At 47.2% G+C, this 23,599-nt stretch overlaps 1 protein-coding gene across 1 annotated transcript in view; it reads left to right on the top strand.

Annotated features, from left to right (window-relative positions):
* Window positions 1-325: 325 nt before the first annotated feature.
* CACNG2 (calcium channel, voltage-dependent, gamma subunit 2) overlaps window positions 326-23,599 on the top strand; it is a gene marked incomplete at its 3' end in the record, with an annotated part of 49,753 nt that continues 26,479 nt past the window's right edge. The window contains exon 1 of the mRNA XM_008943300.1: window positions 326-536. Within this exon, the coding sequence (XP_008941548.1) occupies window positions 326-536 (211 nt within the window). The remainder of the gene's footprint in view (window positions 537-23,599) is intronic.

Below are 23,599 nucleotides of genomic sequence, written 5' to 3'. Positions count from 1 at the left end.
CGTCTCGTTTTGGGGGGGGTTCTCTCTTTATTTGTTTGGTTTTTTTTTTTTTTCTTGGTTCTTTTCTCTCTTTTTTTTTTTCTTTTTCCTTTTTCCTTTTTTTATATTTCAACCAGAACGTTTCCAATTTAAAAGGCAAGCCTCTTCCCGTGTGGTCTTTCTAATTTACACTCTTTTCCGTGGGCTTTCTTACCTCTCTTTTTTGATATCTATCTCTCTATATATACCCGTTATATTATTAGTCGGAATTATTATTCTTTTATTTTATTAAACACACACACCCCAAGAATCAGAAGGCGGTTGGGTATTTGTATAATGAAGAATTATGGGGCTCTTTGACAGAGGTGTTCAGATGCTTTTAACCACCGTTGGTGCTTTCGCTGCCTTCAGCCTGATGACCATAGCTGTGGGGACCGACTACTGGCTTTACTCCAGAGGGGTTTGCAAGACTAAAACTGTCAGTGAGAACGAAACCAGCAAAAAGAACGAGGAAGTCATGACCCATTCTGGATTATGGAGAACCTGCTGCCTGGAAGGTATTTGATTCTGGATGTCCACACCTCCCCCTTTCCTCTCCCACTACCCCATGTTTCTCCCCCCCTTCCAAATAAATCCCTCCACATTCCACCATCTTCTCACTTCATTCCTTTCACCACGGATGGAGAGTGGTGGGCTCAGTTACTCAGGGCACGGAGGCGAGAAGACAGGCAGAACATTCTCCGCTCCATTCCCTTCTCCCTTCCCCATCCCCCTTCCCCTCACTTTCCCCCAAATTCATTTCCCCTCCAACTGGATTGATGTGTGCGTTACAAAAGCACCAAGAGACCCTTTCAAACAAGCAACCATGCGGTCTGCCTGTCTTCAGCTTGTTTGTATTGCCTGGGAAAGCAACACCAAAATGCTGTATTATTGCTGTTCTCTGGCTGTAGCCACAGAGTGAAATAATTGCTCTCTTTGCCAAGGGTTTATTGGCAAAGATATGACTCGGAGCGAGGGGCAATGTGGGGAGGGGGTGACTGCAAAGCACTTTGGATGCAATGATTAGTTCGCTTTAGAAGGGAAAAAAAGAGAGAAAGGGAAGCGACCCTGTTATGTCCAGAAACCCTCGTACAGTAAATTTAATGGTTCCAGTCGTCTCAAGCAGAGTTCAGAGCATTTCGTAACGTCTGTAAGCAACCACATCTCACTGGGCTGGGTGCAGAGGGGTCTAGTTGGTGGCTGATCAGTTTGGTTTGGGGCTGGGATTTTTCCCGTTTGTTTGCTGTTGCTGGGGGGGGTGGGGTGTAGGTTTTTGTTTGGGGCTTTTTTTTTTAAGAAAAAAAAAGGTTTATGGTAAAGGCTAAAAATAAACAAGTCTCTGAATGGAAAAATCAGCCTAAGTCTGATGTGGTGAAACTGAACAGCAACTCAGTGACATGTCTGATGGCAGAAGAGACACCGCCGCAGCCAACTTCTGGAATCAGACGTTCCTAAGGGAGGGGGGGGGAAAGGAAAGAGAGGCCAGTGATTCGCTTTGAAATATGTGTTGCTCAGTACTGCTATTGGTGTCTGTGTGGGCTGGGGAGGTGGTCTTCAGCCTGTGCTGGAGGGGCAGGGGTGAGCGATGGAAATGCGTGGTTTGCGCTCCGCACGGAGCGAGAAGGAGCGAGCGGGAGCAGAGGAGCGCACGGTGCAGCCCATTGTGAAAGCCCTGTTTATGAATCAGCTCCCAGCCCGAGGGTGGGCTGCCGGGGCTTTATGAACATCCAGGGCTCACGTCTGTGGCTGTCAGTGCCCACCAGAGCTGGGTGTGCCCGGAGCTCTCCGGCGGGAGAGAACGGGCAGCGGGTACCGCAGGACTGATTGCCTAAGACCGGCACTGGGAGATGGAAGGCAGGGGGGGAGGGGGGAATAAACTATCTATCCTGATGTCTCTCACCAAAGCAAGCTAAAGCTGCTGTTTGGAAATGGTTGTGTCCGGGAAGAAGCGCGAATTTCCCCCCCGTTCTTGGTGCAAACGGTTGAGTGATGGCTGGACATGTTTTGAATAGCTAAGTGACTTCATTGAGCGATGGTCTATTTGACGCATACTGCATTTAGTGCCCTTTGTCAACCCAAACTGCTGCCTTTTAACATATCCTGCAGAGGAGCTCTATGCTGAATACTATATGCTGTCTCCACGCCAGAAAATCAATAGCAGTAATTTAATGGGGGATATTTTAAACACGCTCGCTCGCACACACGCACACATTTCCTCCAAATAGATGAATATATAGAAATATATATCAATAAAAAAATGAAAAGCCTTTCACGCAGCTATTCATTACAATCAGGGAAGGAGACATCTCCTTAATTAAAAATTAATGAGAGGGGAAAAAAAAAAAAAAAAAGGCAGCCCAAATGCAAAGCCATGCAGGGAAGGGAGGCTGCAGGGAAGAACTCCCTTCCCCAGCCGTGTCCCCAAGCTGGAAGGCGGAGGGAGGCTGGGGTGGAGACAGGAGGTATGAGGACCCCGGCCAGGAGAAGCAGGGAATTCAACTCATGTCTCTCTGCCCAGAGCTGTACCCAGAGGGACACGGTCTGAGGGGGAGGAGGAAGGGGCGGGTGAGGTTTGTCAGATCGGAGGAGCTCGGGGCTCCTGCTCCTTTACATCTGACAGGATCCCACAGGCACCGTGGAGAAGGGGCTTGCACGGCAAAGGAAAGTGCCAGGGTGCTTTCAGTTAAAAGCTCTGAAGTGCCCCCAGACCCACAACGCCGTGCTGCCAGCCCAGTCCCCCTGCCCTCCCCGCTGATGCTCTCCAGTGGGCTCAAACCGCAGCCCCGCATCAGGGCTGGGAAATGCAGCCTGAGCACAAGCTCTTGCTCGCCCCAGCCACGTGGGAGGGTTGGGCTGGCCCATTCCCCCAGCCCCTGCACGGCGAGCAGGGTAGGAGGGTGCAATGCACCAGAGAGGAGCTGAGCCCAGCTCTGAGTCCCTGGCCTGAGGGCACAGGTTGCACCAAAACTTGGAGGAAGGCTCAGTAGCAAAAGCATCTCAGCAGGAGGCAAAACCAACCCTACGGCCACGTACCAGGCAGGGCCTGGGCACTGCTCTGCCTCGTGGAGCAGCATGGCACGGGTCTGGCACCACCGCTGGTGGGATGCCTCTGCTGGGCTTCCTGTAGCCCCACAACCCACACAGGCTGGTGGCTGGTACTCTCTTGCTCCCAGGACAGCACAGCCAAATGTTCCCACCAGCCCCTAGACAGCGGGCCTCTTCCTGTCACATCTGATCACCTCGGGAGGGTTATCTTCTTTCTTGGCAGAAGGAGTCAGAAAGGTGTCCCTGGCTGACTCACTCTCCCTGCTGAAAGCTGCCTGCTGGTGAGCAGGAGAGAGGAGGGGGCGGCGAAGTCTTCTCTCCCCCACGATGCAGAGGGTGGGCAGATTGGTGGAAGGAAGGGCTTGGTCCCAGGAGGCTGTAAAAAGGGCAAAATCCATGGACTCAGCTCACACCCTGCCTGGCAAGGGCACCTGACCAAGGGTGTGGGACAGAGACGCTTCTGCTGCTTGGGGCACGTCTATAGGGTGAGGGGAGGTAGTGAGGAGAAGAGCAGGAGACTTTGTAATAAGAAAAAAAATCGAAGGAGCCTAAACTGCCTCCTGCTAGTGGTAGGAAGCCTCTGAAAGGTTGTCTTAATTTCTGGGGATGTGGGGGAACGCAGGCGTGAGGCAGCACTGTAGGCTGTCAGAGATGGTGGACTCCTCGTCTTCAAACACTGTGCTCAATTGTCTTTTCTCTTCTTGGCCAAGGTACCCAGTAGCAAAAATAGACATGGAGACTCAGTCTTGGGCTGTGCACACAGATAACACTGCGGCCAGGGTTACAAGTTCCTCTTGGAAAGATTGGTTCCTGGGCTTTCAGTTTTTGTGTTCCCCTCTCTTCAGTCATTCTGCTCCCCACGGTGGACTTTTGGTTGGCATTTTCAGGTCTTTGTTTTGCGAAGAGGAGCGTCGTTTGGGATGCTCCTTCTCTACTGCAAGGTCTTTCCCCCCTCTCTTGTGACCTACAGTGCGCCCCTGCTCCATGGTGGGGCTAAAGCAGGACAGTGGTGTCAGTTCACATCACTGCAGATCACACGTCTGATTTTTTTCCTAGTCTTCCTTCAGACAATTATTTCTCAGAGTTTGGGGTTGCCCAAGTGTGTCCCTGGGCCAATTAAAAGACTCTGAACTTCAAGAAAAGTGGCCTTTCCCAGCCCTTTAACTCCACAGGCACAAAAACCACATACACCAAGCAACTGAGATCTGCAAGCTCGTGCCACACATGGATACTGCACCTATTACAACTTCAAAATGCCTGTGGATCTTCCAGCATAATTTCTTCTTGGCAACAAATGCTTTAAACCCACTCTTTATTATGAGTGATGCTTCATCTAATTCTTTCATTAGCTCCTGTAGATCTCCTACAGGATCTCAAAAGCTGAGCGACGATGCCTTATCAGGGTCTTACGAAGCAGGCAAATGAAATGTGCTTTGTATCTGCAGGTTATTGGTTTTGTCATGTCATTATTATTAGGAAAGGGATAGGTCTGGGAGGCTTTTATACCGAGAAGGAGGGAGAAAAGAGTCCAGGGCAGGCAGGCATGAGTGATGTGCAAGGGGTTAGGCATCCCTGTAGATCTGACTGGTGTGAAGGCGAGTAATTGAATGGATGTTGGTGCAGAAAATAATTCCTGCCTAGAGACCCTTCCCAAGGAAAATTAATGAGCTGATCTGTTCCCTTTCCAGCTTGTTATATCTCAACAGTGCATGAGAGTTAAGTGCAGTTTCAGTGCTTGCAGAAATGAAGAGCTGACAGCAAAGTGAGGCAGGGCACAGGCAGTGGACAAGCTTCTGCCAGAGGATTCTGGCACTGCGTCGCTTCCTCACACTGCCTTCTCCCACTGCTGTTTACTCCTGGGCCACATCTTTCCTTTCCCACCCATCTCCTGAGTCATTTTTATCTCATCTTCCCTCTTATCTTTCCCAATTCCCTTTCTTTTACCTTTCATTTCTATCAGGGTCCCTCGTTTTGCATTGTAGAATTGCTACCGTCCTACTTCCCAGGATCCACAAATCTACTGGTGTCTTTTCCCCTGACTCTTGCTGTCCTAAACCAGGGGCTTTTCTGAATGTGCAGTGAAAATTGGTGTAGATTAAGTCAAGGTCTCCATGTCTTCGTGGTTCAGGACCAGGAGCAGCTTAGCACAGCCTTGAGATGCAGCAGGAGGCACATAGCCGATCGCTGCTGGCATTGCATCTGCCAGGGATGAGGAGGATGCAGAGCTGGACAGGACTGAGATGAAGAGGAAGAAAAAGGATTTTAAGAAGTGGGGTGGTCGATGGTGAGGGAGAATTACTTGGGATCCCAGACTTGGGTGGGTTTGTTTCTCCTCTCAGATTAAATTCACACCTGACTGTACGTCACCTAGAGGGCATGGATTTGAGGGGCTGAGACCTGCAAGATCAATTCCTCTGTAAGATTTTACATGGAAATGCTGTTCCTCACCAGGGAGTTCCCAGAACTGACTTTTAAATCGCTTTAAAATTATGCATCTTCCTCCTGAACAGAGAAAGAGGAACGGGTTAATACTGTCCTGAAATGCACCAGAAATTGCCTTGCTGAAGAGAGTGAGAGCGAAATGCAGTGGGAGGGACATGAGATGCAGTGTGGCAGCAGTAATGTATAAAGAAATTACACAGAGATAGAGCAAATGTCTCTTTGCCAGGAAGACCAGGAGCTATTCCTATCCAGCGTTTCCCTTTTAACCCATCCCTTGCCCCACGCAGCCCTCTGAGCCCCAGCTCACTTCGCTGCAGCTCCCTACGATCTAAGCGAGAGTTTTTTTAGGGGGAGGAGGACTGCTGAGGCTTGACAGCAGCATCTCCATATTTATTTAATTTAAAAGAAGTAGCTAGGAGGTCGCTGGGGGGAGTGTGGAACATTTCAGGCTCTCAGCTAGAAGCTCTCTGCCCCCTGCCCCTGTTTTAAGAGCAGATTCCCAATCAAGCATACCCGGTTTGTCCCGGGGGGAGCCCCGGCCGCTCCGTTCTGCACTGCTTCTCCCTCCCATACTGCACCCGCTGGCAGGGGATGTGCTGCTGCTTTTCACGGGCAAGGAAGCTTCCCCCTTGCAGGGGGCTCTTGGGGAGGGAAGGGGGCTGCTTCCCCAGGGAATGGGTTATCAGCAGGGCTCTCGCTTCGCCTCCTCCCCCCCCAGCCCCCATCCCAGGGCAACAGCTGCCTGGCAGGGGAAACAGAGCACGGAGCAGGTCAGGCATCTGCACAACGTATTGTAAATACAATCCTCTTCAAAGTTATTCCTCCTTTGCCTGTGTGACCCCAGCTTTTTCCTTGCCCTCCATCTTTGACTCATTCTATCCATCTCCATTTTAATTTGTTGTCGTTTCCCTCCCCTGTTTTTCCTCTTTATTTTTCTCTTTCATCTTCATGTCTCTTCTGTGCTTTCTCTCAAAAGCAGCTTCTCCTTCATTATTTCTCCCCGTTTCTCTCCAAGTTCTCCGAGGCCCATCCCCCTTGCTCTTTCCTCTGTTATCTTGTCCTTGCTCTCCTCTGTCCCCTTTGCTCCTGCCATCTCATCATCTCCGTGTTCTCTTTCTGCTTCTTTCTGCTGTCATTTCCCCCCAGCTTTCCCCCATCTCACATCCAGTCATTGCCCTAGCTGAAGGACCCCATCCTATTGGAGCTGTGCTGCCTATATGCTCTAAGGCACCTCTTTTGCAACACCTCTCTGGCTCTTCCCCTTCTCCTTTCTCTGGCCAAGGTCCCCCCTCCTCAAAGCAGCGTATGACACCAGTTGCTATTGATATCTTCTCTTGACCCCAGGGTATCCCAGCTACAGCTGAGGGGGCTGAGACCCAAGCCCTTCCTTCTGCTCTCTTCATTGCTCGTTGCCTTTGGTCAAGCCAACATCCCTCCACTTTGCTGCCTCCAACCTCCCGTGGCCGGAGGGCTCACTGGCAGCTCAGTTGATGAGCTGGCTCATCTGCATGCAGCCAGCAACTGGGCTGGAAGGAGCTCACGGCAGCCCTAAATACCCTCCCTGGCAACCCTCAGACGTGGATCAGGCCAGGATCCAAATGGAAAATAAGGGTCTCTGTAGCCATAACCCTGGGGCAGTTGTTGTGCACTACAGCGAAGGATCTCTGGCTGTCAGGAAGAAGTGTCTCAGCAAGCAGTGACCCTTTTCAGGCTGTCTACAGGGGGATCATTTCCCCTGAGATTCTCAGGAATGCCTAAGTGGGTGAGGTGGATGAGGCTGGGGTCTCCAGGCCCAGTGTATCTCAAAGATCAGCTGAGTGAACCTCAACAAGTCGGGTCAGAGGGTACCAGTGGCTGGTGAGAAAAGGGGGATTGCATGCCAGGCAGGGCTCTGCATCAGCCACAGTGGCTCACTGGATCCCAGCAACAGGGATATTACTGTTAGTGGCCCAGGGCAGCACACGGCTGTAGACAGAAAACCCACCACCAGCAAGTCCCCGGGCATACGGCGTAGAACAGGGGGGATGCAGAGAGTGTAGAAGCCAAAGACATCCAAGGAAGGGGTTTGCAAAGTCAGAAGAGGGTTCATAAAAGGAGGACAGGGACAAGGAGGAGTAGGGAAGACTGTGTGTATGAAGGCACCCTGCAAGACTAGATATGTTTACCTGGAAAAAAAAGAGGTGAATGAGAGGGAAAGCGATTGGATTGTATTGAATAATGAATGGGCTAGAGAAGATGGATCAGTAGCTCTTGATTTCCCCATTTTGTAACACACAGACAAGAGGACCTGACATGAGTCACCGGAGACCCAGTTAAAGCTTTCTCATTTGATGCGTATCAGGGCTGTGGAGCTCATTGCCACCGGAGCTCCCGTGGCCAAGATTTTAACAACATTTAGCAAGCAAGTGGGCATTTACGACAGAGTTCACCAAAATTAAGCATCCCCCTAATGGATCTGAACAGCGTTTTGGGTGTTTCGTAATTCAGCAATTAAGGCAGTCGCCATAAAAAGAAGGATAACATTTCACAAGGGCAGTCTATCCCCTCTCTGACTGCCATGTGGTTCTTGCCTCTTCCCTGAAATATTTGCCAGGGATTAAATGGAGCTCAGATTTACTTAGTCTGGCAGTTCTTTTGTTTCTAGCTGCCACGCTACGCAGTTGCAATATAAGATGCAAACTAGGCCTGCGTTTCTGCTGGTGTCAGTGACTGCCCTAATTTGACAAATTAACAGCGAGTTTAGGTATTTCTATCATATTTTGCTAAGGATCTGGGATAAAGAACAATTAAAAGCATATGGAATTACGTGGAGTCCTTTTTCTTCATGCCCCAGGGTATAAAGTAAGTAGTTAGCCATGAAGGTGCTATATAAATGTGCGAAGAATTATTCTTGTTGAAGTCCCTGCTTCCCAGAAAGCAATAGGCTTTGGGTCTCTTTGATGCTATCGTGACTAAATTAGAAACGAGGTTGTCTCCTTTCTCCTGCATCTGTGGAAATGATTACTGAACTGGCATCTGATGACGTGCAGCGTTGTGGTGTTTCTGAGCACAAGAGATGAAGGCCCAATTCTCCCCTCCTTTGCACCGATGCAAGTTCAGTGGCTCGGATGAAGCCACGTCGCCTACACTGCCCACGTAGGCAAGGGGAGGATGAAGCTGAGGAAGGGCTGTGCATGCTTTAAACAGCCATGCCCACAATGTCACTACACGTCCCTGCATTGCTTGTGCTGTACCAAACAAACCAGGGGCTAAATTCACTTCCACAGCCCCAAAGTTAATAAGATTCTGCACTTATTTACGCCAGATGCTCACTCACTCCAGCAGTTCCTTTTTGAAGTATTTCCCTTTTCATCATCTTTCACCCTCAGTAGAAAAATTCTATGTGTCTGCCCTTCCTGTGGGGCAAAAGTCCTCTTATGGACTCCTCATCTTGGATCAGTGGCTGCCTAAGACAGCCGAGGTGACCATGAACTCCCTGGCATTCAGCTTTCACCTTGTCTCCTTTCTGCATTTCTACCTTTCATTGAATCTCTTTTATTTACTGGCTGTTTTCTGTCTCCCAGCCCCTTTTATCCTTTTTGTGTTACAGAAAAGCTCTCCCGTAAAATTCCAAACTACACAGCCAGAGTTTTCATAACAAGCCCTGCAGGATAGGTGAAATCCACTGTTTCTGTGGCACAGGACGCTGACGTTTTTATACAAGCTTCCTATAAAATCTACAGCTCCCCAGAGAAGCTTATGGACTTTATCCTGCACGTCCTGTTCCCCCAGAGCATATAAACCCTACCTGTTAGCTGTGGAAAAAAAAGAAAATGAGGATGATATACAAAAAATTGAGAATGCCATGCCATCCTACCCATGAGTAGGAATTTTTCTGATGTGTGTTTTTGCTAGAAGCAAACTACTCTAAATTTCTGATTTAGCTTGTTGTATAAAGTATACATTCTGTCAAATAAAGAATAACACTCTCCACCTCCGTCCCCATGGATTTTCCATCCCTTTCTGATTCTTCTCTTCCTGTTTCTCAGTTTTCATTCTCCTCCCGAACATGATATTTTTTAGAGTGTCTGTTTTATTTTTCTCCTCCCACTGCTTCGTAACTGCATTTCATTCTTAAATTTGCTATCACTCAGAGGACTTCTTTCTTTATTCGGGTCTTGTTTATACCACCAGGAAAGCTGCAGTGCAATGGGTCGTACTAGAACACGGAATATTTCCCAGGTTTATGGTCGTGATCATTCAGGATCATAGATCAAGCACTGTCAATCAAACCACTTTTGATCCAACCCTATTTGTTGACTCCTGCAACCTTACTGTGACCTGCCCATTGTAACCAACAAATTGCTGAGAACCTCTTCCTGGAACTTTATTTCCTCCTGAAGATGTTGCCTAATGCTTTTCCTTCTCAGTTTCAAATTCTTTTCATTCATGGTTTCAATTTTTCTTCAGTCTCCATTCATACTCTTCAGAATTTGCTGTTTCTTCTTCTCTGCCCTTTTTCTCCACGTCATCTCTCACATCTCTCGTTTTCTCCCCCATCCCTCACCCCTGATGACATTTCTTCTCTTCCCTTTACATTTCTAGCCCATAGTCCTCCTGGGGAGGAAACAATTCTCTTGATCCCATCCTGTTCAGCTTCTATGGAGAGCTGGTGGAAAAGAATTGACAACTAAGAGTGTTTGCATGTGTGTGTCTGCACACGTGCCTGTGTGCATCTCCCTTCAGATACGGTCAGTAGGAAAGCTTGATGGTGGAGATGAAGTGGCCTGGTTCTGACTTTTGCCTTTCAGCCAGCCATGAGGAGTCGTTTCCAAATGCAGATGCCCCCCAGAATTGCCTTAAGAGTACAGGATCTCAAGGGATCAATCATCAAGAATTTCTGCTATTTCCTTTTAGATTCAAAGACTGCCCTTTTCCTTAGGCTAAGGGTCACAGGTTTTTGAACGGCAGTGGCAGAATCATGAAAGAAGACATTTTTCTCTTGCTCATTTTTGAGTGAGGGAGTGAATGAACTGTGATAAATATTTTTCTGTATATAGCTAAAGCTGTCTCAAAGAAGTGGCAGAGGAAACAGATGGCAGAGGCCTTTTATAGGCAGCTGCTGTTGTCTCTTAAGGTGTCACCATCACAAGAAAAGTGGTTGTAATTGGGGAGCTTCAAGATCAGTAGTGCCTGAAAGGACTTGAGCAGAAAAGAATGTCATCTCACATGAGGGCAGGGGAGGGGGGAGGCAGAAATCAAATATTCACAGACTAAGGAATGGTGCTTGAAAGGTGAAAGAAGGAGCAGTTTGAAGCAGCTATGAAGTTTTACTGAATGACATGACCACAGGATGAACAGTTTACCTGCATTTGGGAGTTCATACTTGTCCACAGACAGTGTGAACATTGTAAGCAGGGTTAAGAGCTGGCTCAGAGTATTTTGGGGATGGCAAGAGGGGCTGGTGTCCACAGGAAACAACTGAGTGAGAGACAGAGATCCCCAACACACTGTGGAAATGCATATGGAGGAGAGGGAATGTCCAGGAATAGAATCATAGACTAATAGAATCATTTTGTTTGGAAGAGACCTTTAAGATTGTTGAGTCCAACTATTAACCCAGTACTGCCAGGTCAACACGATCTGCAGGCTCCTGTGTCCTCCAGCTTGCTCCAGGGCACTCCTGCAGTGTGTGCTTTTGGGATGGGGAGGTGCTACTGTTTGGTGTAGAAGCCTCTGTCCCAGATAATCCTCAAATATTTTGCTTGCCTGAAGCCCTATCATCTCAGTGTATGCAGCACAAATAGAAACCATAAGTTGACCTGTAAAACAAGAGAAGTGGAGACATGTAGCTGTTCCTTCAAGAAATAACCTGGTCTAGGTTCCTTCATGTGTTCCAGGCTGGGATGGATTGCACAGTGGGCTAGACCACTACATCTTCCAGTCATGGAGAAGTTTAAATCTTTCCTGCTTCCCATGTGTCTCTGAAAGCAGGAGCCATGTATTCCTTCCAAGGTAGAGAAAAAGCACAGAAAAAATTCCGCAGGATCTTGGGAGGAAACCAGGGAGGATGACAGGGTCTATCATGAAGCGCAAGGCTTTGGGGTGACAAGGCAGCAGTGAACAGGCTTGGCCTTGGAGATTAATCAGAGCTGAACGTTGCACAGTGTCCTCTAGCTGAGACATCTCCATCACAACTGTACTCAGTAGTCTCAAAGGGAACAGCCACCAAGAGCAGAGCAGAGCAGTGCAGCTGTTTTGCTGTTGGGAAAGAAAGCAACAGAGAAAATAATATGTCTCTCCTGCTGACTGAGCTGCAGTGCAACCAGCAGCACAGCAGACAAGAGAAGCATGGGATTGACCATTTTCCTAATTTCCAGGTGATTACCTAATCATTGCACCACTCTTCCCCAAACATTACTCCACTCTTCCCTTCTTCAGTCATCTCTTGGTCCATGTGTTCAGAAAAGCATAATTCAGAAAGGCCAAGAATGACTTTCCAGGAATTAATTCCAGGGGCTGTCTAAGATCACAGGAGAAAGGTGGTTTTGTGTGTACTGCATCATTACAGCTTGGCCCACATTTACAAGAACAGTGAGGGGGAAAGCATTCAGAGCAAAGCAAGTCTGCAACAAAGAGCACTGTGAGGACACAAAGGCACCAGGGCCAGGAGGGATTTATACTCTTCTGCAGGAACTGAAGGGATGGGTTGTTTCTGGAAGTCGACTAACTCAGCTGTGGAGGAAAGCATCTCTGCATGCTGGAAAGAGAGGGATTGTTGAGGCTGCAAAGGTCTGTGGCAGCTGGAAAGCACAGATGGCCAGAAGGAAACACTGGGCAAGAGGGGACCCAGGACTTGGCCACAGCATAACATGAGGAGGTGGTCAGGGGACTGCAGTGTGAGTGCTGGAAGCAGATAATTCAGAAATACACTTTGAAAGAGGAGAGTGAGTCAGGAGAAACCCTAGGACTCAGAGGTAGGAGACACTTGAATTGCTGAGACAAGCAAGAATATCAGCTGGAGCTGATGGATGGAGAGACAGACCTCCTCATCCATCTTCTCTGCCTTGTGAAAAGGGACAGGTTTTCTCCTGTCTGATGCCAGCATCTGCCACCTCTAAAGGACTTTCCTCCCTTTCCACCCTGCTTTAGCTCATGGGAGAAAAAAGGGTTTAGACACATACAGACAAGGCAAGATCAACTACACAAACCAACCAACCAACCAACAAGCCATGCACCTGCAGCTCTTTGGAAAGCAATTTGGAAAGGTGAATAGTATTCATGGCTCCATGCACTAAAGTCAGAGAAGGAAAAGCTGGGGAGAGGAAGAATTCATGGAGCTGGAGTACAAATTTTTTCTCCCAGCTTGGTGATGCCAAGAAATTTATCTATGTAAGCAACGTATGGTAGACATGGCCACCTTCTCCACTGAGGCTCTGCTGGTCTCACAGCTGTAAGCACACTATTTGTTCCATCTTCTGGAGGCCTGGAGTGCAATTTTCATGGCAGAGAGCCCATGATCTGGCTGGATTATCTTTGGTAAAGCGGGGCAACCAAAACTTACTGCTGCTCTTTAGCTGCTGCTCTTCAGCAGAGGGCTTCTGAGTATTTCACCTTTTATTGCTGTTATGGCTGCACCCAAAATGCTTCACATAGGGTGGAAACACCTTTATGCTAGACACTGTGCATACATAAAAGCTGTCGCCCCTACATCAAAGAAGTGACAATCTAAGATGACAAATGACATATGAGAGGCAACAAAGCAGAAGACAGCAAACGTGTAGAACTTGTTTCTGCATTGTTGCTTTTGACATCAGTAAGAAGGCATTACACCTAGAAATGACTTCACCTCCTTCTCCAGGCAGAGCCCAGTGCAGAACTGGGCATGTCTGCCCAGCTCCAGGCAGTGCCAGAAGGAGATACCTGAATGACTCTGAACAAACTAGCTCAGGTATTTCAAGTCCTAACAGCTACTCAAGCATGGTGCTCTGCACAGGTAAATTAGCAGTGTCTCTGAGAGCTGTCAGGATGCAGCACTTACTCAGGTGTGCTGCTTCCAAGACCCATGCAAGGTCCTGTTACATTGTGCCATGAAGACTTGCAATAAGAGCCTCTCTCTGCTCTCAATCCAAATCTAATTCCTGAATCCCCATGCAGGCATGGTTGGAGGGTTTTTTTCCCCCCCATACTTGGTAACCACAGGTGGCCTGAAAGGAATGAACCATCACATCTCCTTCTGCTCCTGTGGCAGGGCTGCTGCATTATTTGGGGTTCTGATAGGGAGCTTGGTCCCAGCCATGCTTCTGGGTGCTTGAGAAATCTGGAGCCAGAAGATGCCATCACAGCTGGATTTCTCCTTTGCAGTTTTAGCAGGCAGGGCTGAAGGACACAGAGACTAATCTCCATGTGACCTGTAAATCCTGTCCTCTCACACGAGGGCTGAAGCTTGCTGAAGAGGCAATGCTGGAATGCTTTTGCCCATGTGGTATCTGCCCTGGGGATACGTGGCCACTTCTGACTCCAGGCTTGTTGCTTACCAGTGAAAATTCATTGGATTCATGACAAAACTGCAGGATTTACCAGCAATGAAATAGTTTGTTCTGAAAATAAATAAAATCTGATCTGGAGGTGGTAATTTACTCAGACACCCAAGAGATCACTTATTTTGAGTATGTTGTTTAATTCTCACCGAGACTGCTAGTTTTCTGTCATTCTTGATCCTGGTTTTCTTGGAAAAAAGGTGTAATATGTTCCAAGGCTTCTTCCCCATCATAAAACCAAAGGAAATAACTCAAGCAGAGGAAAGCTGCATGGCCATCCCTTGGCCTTCACTGAGCTGCACCACAGCAGGGACAGATGTTGAACCCCCATCCAAAAAAAAATTCTTAAGAACTATATGAAGCTCTGGTCTTCTTTGAGCTACACATGAAGAATTAGATGTCTGCAACAGATGCACAGCCAGTAGCTTTTCCCAAATAATGAACCAATCAGAAATACTAAAAATAGGTTGCATAGGAACATCAGTTCAGCCATTTGGAATGTAGAGCAAACGGCACTGAATGTGTTTAATGAAGTGGGAGAGCTTTGTTTTTGATCACTGAGCTATTGCTAAATTGCTGATAGGTGATCAAACGTGGACTTTGCTTTCAAATGTTGTGACTTTATGGACCTGCTAAGACCTTCTGGAGCCACCCTTATTCCTTTTACTGTTAATGTCATAGGACTTCCTGCCCTTTTCAGGACCTAAACTAAGAATAATTTTAATGTCAGGGTTTTTTTTTTTCCAGATAACAAACATCTAGCCTCTGGGCCAGTGATCAGTTTTCAAGAATAAATGTTCACAGTTGTACCAAATCAGACCCTGGGAACTGGGTCGGATATGTGAGAGAAGATGACAAGATGAGAGGCAGATCAGTTCACGTGTCTACATGCTGTTATGAGAACAACACCAGGGCATTAGATTAGGACGTTGGTGAGGCCAAAGGAGGGAGAATCTAGGGGTTTATTGTACAGCAGTAAAATGAGTGGGGAATCAGAGTAGAGCCTATGGCTGAGGGGAGGTTTCATTTTCATGCAGGGAAGGAAGTGAGCTGGAACCATGTGGATGTTAGATCAAGGGACATGCAAAAGAAGTAAAGGAAACTGAGGCTCTAATAGGAAAATCTAGGTCTGTTGTGAGAGTTGAGACAATACTGTTGAACCAGTTTAGATCATTGGCTGCCCTTCACATGTGGGCTAGATCTTCCAGTATGCCTGGATTATACTCGGTCCAGAATGATGGAGGAGGAGAAAAGAGTCTTAAAACTACTGTCTCATTCACATGTCCCTGAACTTGCACCATCCTGGAGTTCCTCTACTTCATGTCTTCAGATGGAATAAAAGCAAAAATCTTTGCTGGTTTGTGCTATTAAATGGAGTGAAAAGACTGGAATGAAGAGGACTGAGCCCTGTGTCCATGCTCTGGTTGATGTGTGCTGATACAGTAGTGATCCTAGTGGGCAGTTTGCTCTGCACCTTGAAGCTATCTCTGTTTTTCCTTCAGTGGAGAAGAATCAGTGCCTTTCTCGTGGTCTGCAGAAAGTCTCAAACCAGATGTGAGATATGGTTTGCACACTTCACAATCATGTTTTAACAGTGGTTTTCTTAGCATGCACCGTCCTCAACTGTTCTATATTGATGTTAACTTGGGTGGGGGACATCATCCAACCTGTGCTAAGCCAGTGCGTTGATTAATTAGCTGACTGAACATTTGTATTCTGATTATAAATTCACAAATTATTCAACTCTATCCTATGAGGAACCAGGTTTTCCTTTTCACCTCAACTGCAAACCAGCCATGCATCAATTACGATGTGCTCATACCTTAGGGTGATGAGAGCAGCAAAAAAAAAAAAAAGCCTAAATGGGTTGCTAGAAAGTGCTACAAGTAAAATAGAGATGTATTTCATTAACATTGGGCGGGTTGGTGGCTCTTTAATTGGATGAATCACCCAATGGGTGGGTTCCCAAAGCCAATCAGAGAGTGCCAGTTCAGTAGAGCCCCAGTGAGCAATGCTGTGCTGCGTCATTCGGCGTTCTCCGGTGGGGGATTAAATCCGTGTCATTTCTGATAAATCAGGCCTTGTCACAGGGTCAGTGTGGTGGGTCAGGCTAGGTTATCGTGGTGGTTTTGCACTGGTTCTATCAGGTACTGCTGTGTCATGCAGGTTTTTGCTGGGGCACAGGGTCATGCCGGGTTTCTCAGATAGCGTCTCTTGAACTCATCGGGAGCCCTGCTGGAGGATGTCAGGGGAATGATGAGGAGGGTTTGCTGCATAGCCTTCTAGTGCACCTGGCTACAGCCTCTTCTCATGGCTGAAGCCTCTCTTCCCTGGAAAATGTGCATTTGTCTCATTGATCTGTTTAAACAGACACTGTGACTTTTGTGATTTGCCCTACTCCAAAAAAAACAGCTGCCCAAGGCCCCAGCAAGGCAAGATTTAGACTTGAGCCAGTGACTTCTTTTTTTCAGAACAGAGAAGATGATGCAATTTCAGTTAATTTTGTTGCTGCCTGGCTCCACAGAGTCAGAAGGAGAAACTGCCTTCTGCTAACATTGCTGTTTCAAGTTCCCTGCTATAGGGAAACCCCCAGATAGCCAAGAAATGCAGAAATCTCCCCTCAGTTAGGGGATGTGGTCAAAGGATGGATAGTACAAGCTACAAGACATCACGTTCCAGGAGTCCCCTGCTTCAGTTGTACCTTGTTTTGAGCTATGATCTGGTCAGGTCTATGTTAGAACAGCCCTGAGGTGACTGAGAGAAATACAAACACAGCACAAAGCCACCTTTAACCCCCACACCAGCCATCCTGTTTCAGACACCACTGAGAAGGCTGGAAATCCACAACTTTCCTATAGAAGACACTTTGAATGGCAAGAGTTTAAAATGTTGATATTTTTAGGCATAGAAAGACAGCTATAGGATGTTTTAAAGACCATTATGGCCTCCTGTGAGGTCTGTGGTTAGTGGAGTATTAACTGATGCTTGCTTGCAGAGAGGAGGAACATAAGAACGGTCTCAATAACATTTTTAAACTTCTCAAAATAAATTTATTTTCCATGACACACATGACACCTCCAGAATAGAGAGTGGCAGATTGTGGTATGAAAGTTTTACTGGTACCAATCAGGATGACATTCCCAACCCACCAGTGCCATTGCTGGTCAGGTAAACAATGACTAACAGATGATTTACTGAAGGAAACGTCCCATTTTTCCAGCAAAAATGATGCTGCTGGTGAGGTTTCAACCTGAGCTTTCTGTGCACCCCATCGCTGTCCTCTGCTCACAGCAACACAGGTCATTCTGCTGGTGCAGGGGTTTTCACTCCTTGATGCATTTCATCCTGCAGTATCCCTGGAGCACAAGAAAATGCTCCCACACCCCTTTTACAGGTGGAAAATTTTGGCCACGGGAAGGTTAGGTGGTGAGCCAAGTGTCCACAAAGACTGCAGCAGAAGTGAACTCAACTTTTCAGCAAGTCTGAAGCCCATATCCAGATCACTCCATCATACTTCCAGAGCATTGCTTACCTGGCCCCATTGCCTAGCACACCACCAAGGGCCTGTTTGCCCAGTGTGAAGTATGCAGATGATCCCTAAAGCTCTATGGAAATGCCATGGATTGCAATCAGGAACGTATTAGAGATGATTCAACCTCTATGGTACTTCTCACAAGCTCCCAGACTCTTTGAACATGGGAGGTCTCTGCAGGAGCTGCATCAAATCTTGCTGGTCTTCTATTGGAGTCGGTGAGTGAGCTAGGAAAGAAGTTATTCCCTCTGCAATTGAAATCAAACTCATATTTTCCTCAGCAGAGCTATTTTAAGTCGTTCATTATTATCTTTTTTTCTCTCCAAAGCAAAGCCCATTTGATGCTCTGAGGTTGTTAGAACCAAAGGGGAAAAAGAGAACACTGGGGTATTGTTCTTGCTGCAATTGCAGACTTACTTGATACCTAAAAAAGGTTTTATTAAAAAAACCAAACCAATTCTATAATGCTTTGAGGGAGAAGAAGAAAACTGCAAAAAAAAAAGGAAAAGAAAATCCATGCTGTTGAAGTCTTGGGCAGTGCCAAGGAGTAAGGCCTGAAGTTGGCACATTGGGTCAAATCTGTAGCCACTACAAGTGAGCACAACCCACTGATGCTCATCTTCAGTGGTGATGGTGAGGCTAAAATGCAGATTATCTCATTTAACCTTTGTGGTGCAAGAAGGACCCAGCACTGAGCTCTCGTTTAGCTCTGTGACAGATGGTGTTTAATAGGAACGAGGGGCACTGTGGCTATGCCTGTCCACGTCTTGCTGGATTCCAGCTTTCTCCTCAGGCTTTCCATGTCCCTCGTAATTCACCTAGAGGAATTTTCAGGTATGGTTTTTTTCCACTGCAAAAGCAAGCTGTGGAAATGTGTCCACATTAACTCGCCACTGCAGTGCAGCCTCTCGTGTGCTACACGATGCAGGCACAGGCACAGTTTGGCACCTCGTGTTGCTTGCTCTCTTCCACACATCAGCCAAAGGAATCATCTGACCGTCATCCATTCATTTCCTTCTCCACCTGCTCGGTGGGATTTTTTCTTTCTCATTCATGTTAAGCAGGTGCCTTCAATTCCCAAACATGTTCCCAGATCTTTTCCAATGTCAGCTGTGGAGCTAAAAAGGGATTTTCTGAATTTGATTGATCAGGTTGTCACAAACCTGGCTGGAAGCCATTTGTTGGACACTAATCAGATTGCTGCTGCAGATTCCAGCTGCTGAGTTTCCAATGTGCTTTTAGGCTCTGGAGCGTGAAGAGAGACAAAAGCACTACACCTGACTGGGCATCTCCAGGGATGGTTGAGAGGGCACAGAGCCTCTATCGACCACCCCTTCCTGAGAGCTTCACCTCCTACTGCAGTTGCCTCTCCCTGCAGGCTCACATAACTTCCCCAGGTAGCTTAAGTGCAGCCTTTCACAAAATCGTACCATGAGTCATGAGCCTTCTGGCTTACGCTTTAACTCCTCAGGCACTGCTAGGTGTAACACGTGTGTGATAAAGATGAACTTTGCAAGCAATGTCTGAGCCCAGCATCTCTCAGGAAATACAGATCATGAGAAAACAATAAACACAACACTGCTCCCTCTCCCTTTGACTCAGTGGGAGATCTTCCTTCAGATTGCCAGACTATAATTTGTCTTTTCTGAACATGGTTATTCCCTTCACTAAATTAGGCTTTTTTCTTTCAAAAACTATTCACTCCCTGCCCTGCCATCCATTCTCTCCTGTCTCTTGATGAAGTTTTCCTGGTTTATTCCTTGCCCAAGTCTTTCTTTTATCCTTTCTATCCTAATCTGGCTTTCTTCAGCTTTTTGTAACATGCATTCCACAGGGCTCAGCAATCCCACCAGCCCTGTGTTCAATCTCAGTCATCACCCACCAGGATTCAAGGACCAGCTACTGCCAGTGATGTATGAAAGACTCTTCTGCCTAACAGTGAGCAGGCATCCACACTGAAGCTGCTTTTATAGCTACAGCAATGTAATAACACCATGACATGGAGGAGAGCACACGACTCATGCAGAGGACCACATCAGGGTGAGGCTCAGGACCAGCTGTTCAACAGCTGGCACCCGGGAAAGAGGCATTTAAACCTAGTGCTCTCCTAGTAGTGTTGCAGGCTCAATCAGTAGAATGACTTTGAAAGAGGTAGAGATACTTAACCAGTGACTGGGTCCTTCAGCTGCTCACCTGGCAAGGGTTCAGAGCTGCTGGCTCTGGAGGACACCTGCCCACCTGGACCTCCTCCATCTATTCAAGTTCCCTGCACAGGAGTTCAGAACAAAACGACAAGATCAGGACACAGGTAACCTTCTAAGCTGTTAGACAGGTCAGGGACTCAGTGCACACCATAACCTGCATGTTTTTGTAAAAAGAAGATAGGTGGAAGCATCACATTATCTGTGGCTGCAGCTCAGCAGGTGCTTCCTTTGCACACCACAATTTATGAGCCGTGCCGTGGTGTGATTTAGAGGGTAGAGGACAGAGTGCTCTGTTTTCATCAGGGACGTGAAGGTAAGGGAAGGTTTCCCATGAATGGGCTGTGGATACAGCTTAGGGTATGAGACAGTCTTCCTACACTGACTTGCCCACACACAGACCAATGCACAGATCACCCTTGGAGTAAGGATGACTCGATGGGCTCTTATTATAAATGATCCTTGGCTAACAACATAGACAAAGTAATTTATGGCTCTTCCTGCATTTCTGAATAATCTTTAGTAGGTTGAATTGTCCATAAATCTATTGCTGTTCTTTGGATACAGGTGTGAATCCAAGGACTCCCTGACTCTTAAAATGATGAAGTTTGGCAAGCAGAAATCACTTTTTAAATCAAGGATTCGCTCTTCTCTCATTTAGATGCTACAGGAAGTGGTGACACACTTAGAGGAAGTAAGGTCTGATTCTTGTAAACCAGGCTGAAATAACTTGCCATTTTCAGAGCAGGATGAAACACATGGCAATCATAATGCAAGAAGCTTTATGAGGATGTAACTGTTTAAAAGCTGATTAGGAAAAAGAGGGACTTGGCATCCAGTCTGGAAGAGTAGTAGAGGGAGGGATGGCTGCGTGGCAGGACTCCTGTTGGTGTCTGAATGTCTGCACCATGGTGGCATTGTTATCCTCCACTTCAGGAGGTGGGTGGGGGACATCTGGTTAATGAGGAACAGATGGACATCATCGGACGTGCACTCTACCTGCCCTTTCCTTCTCTGCTCCCTCCCTCGCTCTCCGATTTCTTCCTTCTCCCCAGCAGCTGAGCTCTTCCCTCTCCCTCCTTTGAAATGGGAGAAAACGTTGGTGTGCTCCCAAGACAGAGCAGTGAAGGGGCCTGGTCAGAGCCAAGTGCACCACTAGCAAATGCACTGAGGAAACGTCTCAGGTGTGGCACGTACCTTTCTCTGGGACCTCTACATGCTGTGTTGGTCCCCACTTACCACGTCCCCTTCCCACTCCTGGACACAGCAAGTGGGCAAAAGAGGCCACTTCCTCATCTGCCATTTCTCTGACATGAGATACCTGCTCAATGCTCTCAGAATGACTGTCTTGAAGCCCCTTCTTTGGGACTCAGCAGTGTGAAAAGGTGTTTCCCACTGTGAAAAGGTGTTTGTTTATCCATCCTAACTCTTCTTAGCTTGTGGAGGTGATTTTTAGAAGAGAGGCAGTGATTAGAGCTGGCAACCTGAATTTCCTTCCACCCTTCTGTTTCCCTCACAGCACGTAGGTAGGATTTGTGTTTGTGCTTGTGTGTTCTCACCCAGTTAACAGGTGCCAGCAAAGTGGGTTTGTTGGTCTCCCACAAAAAAAAAAATCTGAATACAAACCAGATCCTGATAGAAATACAAATTCCCAAAGGCTTGTGCATCTCACAGCTCAGAGGAGGCAGCACAGCGTTCCTAGATGTGCTTCTACAAATGAAATCTCCCTAAATCCATGTGTTCCATCCAACACTGACAAAATAGCAAAATAATTCCTAACAAGTTCCAATTGGCTTTCATTAATACTGGTGGCTTTCATTGAGATTTTCTTCCTGAGAGATATGACAGAAAAGTCAGTCCCTAAACCCCTTCTTGCTCCTTCTTAGAACAATTTTACTTCACTACAGTTACGTCTGCTCACAGTTAGGGAGCTGAACTGATCCCTCAGTTTAAATTACACAATGTTCTTATGTAACATCAGGGCAGGGTTTTCTACCTTCCACCTTCCTCTAACTCACCAAATATTTCAGTGTGGGTGAGGAAAGTCCCCGGAATCAGTCCCTTTCAAGGGCAGCAAGCAGAGGTATAGTCAGCAGTCCAGCCATGCTACCTCCTCCCTTCTCTCTAATCTGAGAGCTGTTATGGTGCTCAAACCCAGGATTAAATTTCTGTGTAGATCTGTTTTGCACAAGAGGTCTCTTGTGTCCCTTCTGTGGTTGCTACTCCAGCTGCCTTTGAGACATGCTGGATGTTGTATATAGAGCACAAACACAGCATGGATGAGGAAGGAGAACTTCAAAGGTGGATGACTTAGGCTGGGTGAGGTGGAAACCAAGTTAATCTACTTGAGTTGATGGTTTCAGTGAGGAAAATGGACCGAGTCCTCATGATATTCTCACCATAGCCCACAAATGCTGAGTTAGCATCCAGATCCATCCTCTGCCAGGATCTTGACTTTATGGACAACTGGGAAGTATTATTCAATAGACATCCCAGCCAAAGCATTATGACTGTATCTGATTGTCCTTGGCATTCCTTCCAAGATCTTTTCCATATCCCTTCTCTGCCTTTTCCCAAATGACTCCTCACTCCTTTCTTATATCCACAGGGAGTTAACAAGCAAATTCTAACAGGGAGTTAGCAATACTTCAGCAGCCTTACAGAGTGCAATAGGTACTGGCAGGATGGGGGAACAAAAGGAACAGCCTGTTCATCCTTCCCCTTTTGCCATTCATCAGGAGCTGAAGCATGTCCATTTCAGCTTTATTTGGTGTGACCTGCCAGGACTCTATCCCTGCCTGGGACATTTCCTTGCTTACAGCATAGGAGTGAAGATGGTGACCACCACCAGAGTAGCTTCTCAAGTCCAGAGTGGCAAGAGTGACTTTTTGCTACTTCTCTCCCACAAGCTATTGAGCATGGCCACACAGTCTGGAACTGGTGTATGCTTCACTGAGTTCACAGGGACATCCCAGTTTAAGGAACCCATCCAGAAGTCCTCAGGGAGAGAATGTGCTCAGCCACCCCTGGCAACTCATCTCCAGGCTCCACCATGCACACACAAACAAATCTGTCAGGCCAGTCGGTGCTACCAATTTCCATCTGCTTGGATGGCTGTACACTTCTTGTTTCAACTTAGATTCTTTCCTCAGATATAGCTCATGTCTCTCCTTGGACACATTCCACAGGGACAACAATTCTTTATGAAGCCCTCTACCTCCATAAAAGAAGGAGCTGTTTAAGGTCACTGATTATTCAATCCTCCTGCTGCAATGGAGTTGGGGCAGTCCAGGACTTTCTTATCAGCATAACCTCTCTGTTGACAGGTCCCTTCCCCTCAATCTCAGGGTGCAAGTCTTGGAAATAATGCCATCCTCAGTGCTCTACCTCTAAATAGCCTTCCATCTGCTGAAGAGTGAAAATTGGTGTCGGTGCAGCCGAACCTGTTCCCTTGCAGGGAGATTTTCTATGCACTGCCCCAGATTTGTCAAGTCCATTATGAAGAATCCTGTTGTGCAGAACTCCAGTTCGAGACATGCTGCTCTGTAGGATAAATGCAGGTTGAAAGCGTGCAGCTGCATTCCTAGAGAAAAGGGCTACAACTCCCCAGAGACCCTCCAAGGTCCGAGGGATCTGCAGTCACGACCTCGTTGCCTGCACCAGTCTCCTCAGAGCAGTAATGGAGTGAACTTGTACAAGCCCCACTGGAGAAGGGACAAAGCTAATAATCCTCATCCTCTCTTCTACAGCAAGTGCATGCCCAGAAATGACCTGGTGTGCCTCTGAGGAAACATTGTGCCCAGGGCTTGAGAGGGAAGGAACCGGGGTTTACTGGTAGTCTT

Source organism: Merops nubicus, unplaced genomic scaffold, assembly GCF_000691845.1.
Source record: "Merops nubicus isolate BGI_N331 unplaced genomic scaffold, ASM69184v1 scaffold36620, whole genome shotgun sequence".
Lineage (NCBI taxonomy): Eukaryota > Metazoa > Chordata > Aves > Coraciiformes > Meropidae > Merops > Merops nubicus.
Note: the sequence above shows the minus strand (reverse complement) of the source record. Positions and strands in the feature narration are given on the sequence as shown.